Source organism: the organism of the source record quoted next, unplaced genomic scaffold, assembly GCF_019419815.1.
Source record: "Pyrus x bretschneideri cultivar Hongxiangsu unplaced genomic scaffold, Pyrus_bretschneideri_v1 Contig17, whole genome shotgun sequence".
NCBI lineage: Eukaryota > Viridiplantae > Streptophyta > Magnoliopsida > Rosales > Rosaceae > Pyrus > Pyrus x bretschneideri.
The window spans coordinates 4,695,153-4,701,249 of NW_025999468.1; the positions used below are offsets into that span (position 1 = coordinate 4,695,153).

General features: G+C 39.3%; 1 protein-coding gene across 1 annotated transcript; it reads right to left on the reverse strand.

Annotated features, from left to right (window-relative positions):
• Positions 1-3,616: 3,616 nt before the first annotated feature.
• LOC103939737 (glycine-rich domain-containing protein 1-like) lies at positions 3,617-5,403 on the reverse strand. Its single transcript, XM_048581751.1, has one exon. It carries the CDS (start codon positions 5,324-5,326, stop codon positions 3,617-3,619), a length of 1,710 nt encoding a protein of 569 aa, XP_048437708.1. The 5' UTR covers positions 5,327-5,403.
• Positions 5,404-6,097: the final 694 nt, after the last annotated feature.

Sequence of the window (6,097 nt, forward strand, 5' to 3'; positions counted from 1 at the left end):
GTCTAGACGCAACGTGTTTGGTGGGCTGGTTGAGATAGGTTGTGAGCAATTAAAATGAAATTGAGTCTGGTGCTTTGTTTGTTATGTCAAAATGTGAGATCGTGAGTCTCATTTAGGCAGAAAATAGATAATCTTCATTTTGCATTTTGTTTTTTCAATAAATTGTAAGAGACTTGTAGGACTTAGATGAACGCTTAGTATATGCCTGTTCCCAATACTTGCAATAAGTTCTAATACTTTATAATTTTTATGTCGTTCTATTTTGCAATCCTGTCTAGACCCCGTCTAGACGCAACGTGTTTGGTGGGCTGGTTGAGATAGGTTGTGAGCAATTAAAATGAAATTGAGTCTGGTGCTTTGTTTGTTATGTCAAAATGTGAGATCGTGAGTCTCATTTAGGCAGAAAATAGATAATCTTCATTTTGCATTTTGTTTTTTTAATAAATTGTAAGAGACTTGTAGGACTTAGATGAACGCTTAGTATATGCCTGTTCCCAATACTTGCAATAAGTTCTAATACTTTATAATTTTTATGTCGTTCTATTTTGCAATCCTGTCTAGACCCCGTCTAGACGCAACGTGTTTGGTGGGCTGGTTGAGATAGGTTGTGAGCAATTAAAATGAAATTGAGTCTGGTGCTTTGTTTGTTATGTCAAAATGTGAGATGGATAGGACTGGACGTGATGAGTTATAAATCCATAACAGAGTGGGTTATCTAACATATCCTTATACATGAGTTACAAATCCATAACATGGGTGTTGTGACAAGGTGGATAAGAGCGCGCTGCTGTTTTGGTTGTATTATGCCGTCTTAGTGTAAATTATTGGTTTGTGTTTGTGTTTTTTTAATGTTGGTCATTGCATTGGAAGTAGTGTAGAGTAAAAGATGGTGTGCTTTAGCTTTTTCGTGTAAAACAAGTTGCTCATTTGGTCACCAAGAATGGTGACAAGTAAAGGATTAAAGATAATATCATTGATATTAAGTTTAATGTTTTTAGCTCGATTATGATAAGCGTTGTGAGCGGCTGTGGCGGCGATATTCTTGCGAGCACTGGTGGGATATATGTTATTTCGCGTGAGAATAACGCTCGTTACGTGACTAGACAAGTGGTTGCCATTGTGGTGGGATCTGCATGGATGGATATATAACTATTTTAAATTTAGCCTTTGAGCCATTTGATGTGGTAATAGGAAGAATGCTGCAGTTCTATTCTATTGCAAAAGGGGGCAGATTTTCTGCCCTCCTCTTACCGTGCCTTTCTTATCTACTTTTATTTATGCGGTCACGGATAAGCTACATTAACAATTTATATTCTTATTATTTTTGTCTTATTATCTTTATTAAAAAATTAATATAAAATATTGACGTGCTTTAATCGTGATCGTAAGAAAGAATAGAAAGAGCACGTAACAAAAGGGTAGATAATCTGCCTCTATTGCCAAATTGCAATGAAAAGGAGCTGCAACTTGTACGTTATGTAGAGTTTAAATAATAGGAAGAATACGCCCTTTCCACCCTGGTTTTTTGCACTTTTGATTTTGTCTGCCACTGTCATCTAAGTGGACTTTATTATGTTGGGAAGAGTCATCTCTAATTCTTTCCTATCAAAACCTATCAATCAATTAATATGAACCTTTAAGGGTTAAAATTATTATAACTTTTAAAAGGATTTCCTGTTTGTAACCGTTAGATCAAATTTTAAAGATCTGAATTAATTAATTGGTGGGCTTTAGTGAGAGGGATCCGAAGGGATCACTTCCCCCACTATCATTACTCTAGAGGAGAGACTAGATTCTCTAATTCGGGATTTATAGGGTACGGATACATCGTTATGATGATGTCTTATTCTAATAAAATAAAATAAAAATATTTTTTATTCACATATCTTTATTTCCTTTACACGTGTCATCATTTGATGATGTACCATATAAAGTTGTGCATCCAAAAGTTGGTCAACAGACGTGAAAGAATATGAGAAATATGTTACAATAATGGCGGTAACTGGAATGGAAAATAAATATTTCAAATCAGAATATGATTAAGAATTGGATGCCTTTGATTTCATTTGATTTGCTGAATTTAGCGGCTAAAATGTACGACAAATTATTTTGTTTTGTATCAAAGGATATAAACAAGGGGGTGAGTGTAGTGTGAAAATTGCCACTCTAAACGAAGATCTAGAAGGTTGTTTCAGTGTTCCTTTGTTGTAATGAGGTTATGTGCTTCAAAAATGGCCGTCACTTGGTACTTTCATGAGACAAAATTGATTGACAATCCATCCGAAGTGAAAAAAAAATTGCGAAAATTTGATGATACAAAGTTCTGATGCAACCATGTTATGTTTTACTATGCAAAAGGGTTTCGTCCTAAAATATTATTATTATTATTTTAAACGAGCGATATTGGACGGAAGAAATTCAATCTAAGACTTTGTGTGCATGCTTGTAACTACTTAGGGGACGTTTGTTGCGCCGGACTATCTCAGACTGGATTAGCTTCAAGAACTAAGCTGGACTGGCTTAGACTAGACTAAACTAGACTAACTTAGTGCAGCGTTTGGTGCAGTATTGGACTAAGAAGCTGGATAATAACAAATTATAATATTATATTATTTAATATATCAATTATTAATATTTTATTATGATCTTATCTTTTTTTTCATCTTTTCCTACCATTTCCGTCCCACTCTTTTCCTCTTCTCTCATCGTCCCACCCTCTCCCTCTTTTTTTCCTCTTAGACCTCTCAATTCATGTCTCTTTCTCATTCCTGGTCAAACTCCTTATTGATTCTAGTGTCTATTTCTCTGTCCTCCCTCCCTCTCTAGCTATGTGTTGTTCGAATGGAATCTCATGGCTCCAATTTTCCCGACGAGTTGCAGGTTTCCCGATGTGTTTTCCGGCCAACCCTCGTTAAATTGGATGAAGTTAGCACCGCCAAAAAATTCATCACCATCCCTAGACCGAGATCTTAACTTTGAATGCTCGAACTGTCATGGATTTGAAGAAGCCCAAACAGGCCGAGACGTCCAGGCCATTTTCCGACCACATTCGACCACATTTTGGCCTCTATTCAAGTAAAATCGTAATCTTGTCACTCCCAGCTTCAATTTGGTATATTTTATATGAAAGTTGGTTGTGAAATGGATCTGAAAGGGAGTCGGAAAGTTAATGATTGATCTAGGTGACCGGAGATGACGAGGAGTCTGTCGGGAGTGGTCGTTGAGCATGACGAGGACGAGAAAGAGAGGATAGTCTTAGCTAGTCCCATGGTTATTGGGGGGTCTCGCTAAGACTTCTTAGTGAAGGGTTTTGTCAATGCTAATCCCCTTTAGTCTCATTAATGTTAGTCCCAGCATGGAACAAACACAGTATTAGACTAATAACTAGTCCAGTCCAGTTCAGTCCAACTTAGTGAGGGCAAACAAACGCCCCCTTAAAGTATAAGCTTGGAGTACAAGAAACCAAATAGAGAGAATTAACTTCTTTGAGAAGATAATTTTATTGAATTATTTTCTGATACATTGCATTGATTACAGCTGAAAGTAGACTTGTAGGATGAAGTTTGCGACTGATTTATTTTGGATATAGGTATAGCATATCTAGTCATTTTCTGATTTATATCCCAAACCGGGCACTCCTGCAGCCGCCGCCACAACCACCACCACAATTTCCTCCACCACCGCCACCGCATCCACCACCGCATCCACCACAAGCACCACTATTTGCTATATTTTTACCACCACATGCACCACCGCATCCACCACAAGCACCACTATTTGCCATATTTTCACCACCACACTGGCTACCACAGTTACCACCGCCCTCACCACATCTATTTGCCTTGTCTTCACCACCATATGGTGATGGAATCGGAGTAGTCGAAGAGAGAGCAATGCGTATGCTGATGGGCTTTGAACCCGGACCTGCAGAATTCGATGTCAACTGAAACCACTTCTCCACTTGCAGTTTAGAAACAGGGTTGAGGATGTCATCTAAAGTGATTGTTGAAGTTCCTAGCAGTATAGGAGTCTTTGACATTGACAGAATCGAAGGGGAATACGACATAAGCTCGAATACAAGCTCTCCCGCAGGTTCGCATTGAACAACAGACACCGTTTTCTGCTCTGATTCTGAAGAAATGTTTATCCTTTTTCCAGTCTTGAAGAAGACATCTGGCTGTTTCTTACTGAAGGTGACAAAGAGGCTGCCTTTATGCCCGGTTGGTAAGTCTTTGACCGCCACGATTTCCAGCATAACCTGAATGTGAATCAGGAAGCAGAAAAGGTAAAACCTTAAAAGTTTGACAAGGAAACAACTTGTGGTAGAAAAGCACCCGGGATAGTAACCAGTGTGTCTTTCTTGCAATTCACGTAATGAAAAAATGTGGGAGATGAAGACATTGGAATCTACCTCTACAAACGTTGTCTTTGGAAGTTGAATAATATTCTTGTTCCGATCAGATTGACCAACCTTCTTTCTCCCTGTTTGTATTTGTAGTTGGCTGAGATTGGTGGGGAGAGGAGATGGAGCACTGCCTCTGTACATTGCTCCTGCTTTCCAGTACCTTGAACCGAACGTCTCTTCCCATTGTTTGCCGGTCTCAGAAAACCCGACATCTAGCTTTTGACCCTTGGTTCGGTCAGAATCTGTGTCATCATGCTCTAACACCTTGCCCATTATTGCCACAAGATCTTTACAGTAAGAAGCAGGATGCAATTGGTGGGAGTGCCAGATGAGGTCAATGTCATAAGTCGGAACACAAAAGCGCGTAATAGACCTCTCCCTATTTCTCTTGATCAAATGCAAAAACCCTTTGTATCTGTCCACAGCTCCCTCGAGAAAGAGTTTGTTATTCATGTAAGATCTCGATACCTGTTTGTACATGTCGCAGTTATTGAGCAAAAATTTGGATAGGATAACAAATTTCAGATGACATCTCTGTTCCGTTACCTGGTAAAAGAAAGGAATCTGCCTTCTGACAGCCGAGACTAGATTATACTTTGTGCTTTCTGAAGTTGCATAATTATTTTTGGCACTGCCATGTGACAGGCAGCTACTCATATCGAGTTCATATGGCTCTTCAGGATATAGTTTGATCCAAATTTCTTCTGTTTTCTTTTTGCAGATTCCCTGAACGGAGGATACAATGTTGTGGTTCACAAGGATTCTTCCGTAGAGATTTGCGCAATCAGTGACATAACGCACCTGAAAAACCAACAAAGAAATGCAGGTTGGGATGATTGTGAAAGAACTTGAAGAACCATGTGTGAGTTTTAATCCGTGAAGTTGTCTACCGGATTGAGCCTGTGACAATGCCAAATCCATTCGCAATCAAGAGGCACGACGAGAGGACCTTCTGAAACCTCAGATTCAGCATACTTGGCAAGTAAGGGAAGCCAACAATATTTGTACCTGAAATTTCCAAAGTTGACAAACTAAATACCCACATTTAAGTATTCTGATTATTTTAGTTTCTTTTTCTTGAATTACTTATCTGATTTTCCATTGGAACATCATGTTGCCAGAAGAAGGTTCTAGCCGTTAAAAATCACTGGTTAACCTGCACTGCATACCGATAAATGGCCTTGTACAAAGCAGGACCGTCATAGAGATGCTGGTTTCGATCAACAACTGCTAGAAACTGCAGCTGCTGTTTAGCTGCAGCCACAAGGTCTTCGCTTATCACAATCTTTTGTGCTTCGGCCCACTCTTGTTCTTGCTTCCTCTCCATTCCTCACTGAAGGAACAAGAAAAATGAGGTATTTAGCTGGAAATGTCAGATCAAACTCTGCTCCTACAAGGCTCTTGAATTCTCTTTGTCAATGTCATGTGTTTAGGGGGCTGCTTTGAGTTGACCTTTATAGGGTCGAATGTTCGATGGAATGCCATCTGGATTCTGGAACGGTGTCGCTTTATCGCTGGAGATACTGATGTACTCAAACGTGTGACCACTAACCAGGGAGCATGGCACAACGGCTGTTTAGCCTCCTTCCTGCCTTGTTTCATTTGTGTGAACACTGAACCTCACTCACTCACTCATACATATGGCATTTTTCCTTAAAATCTACGGTTTTGGTGGGAATTTTATTGTTTGAA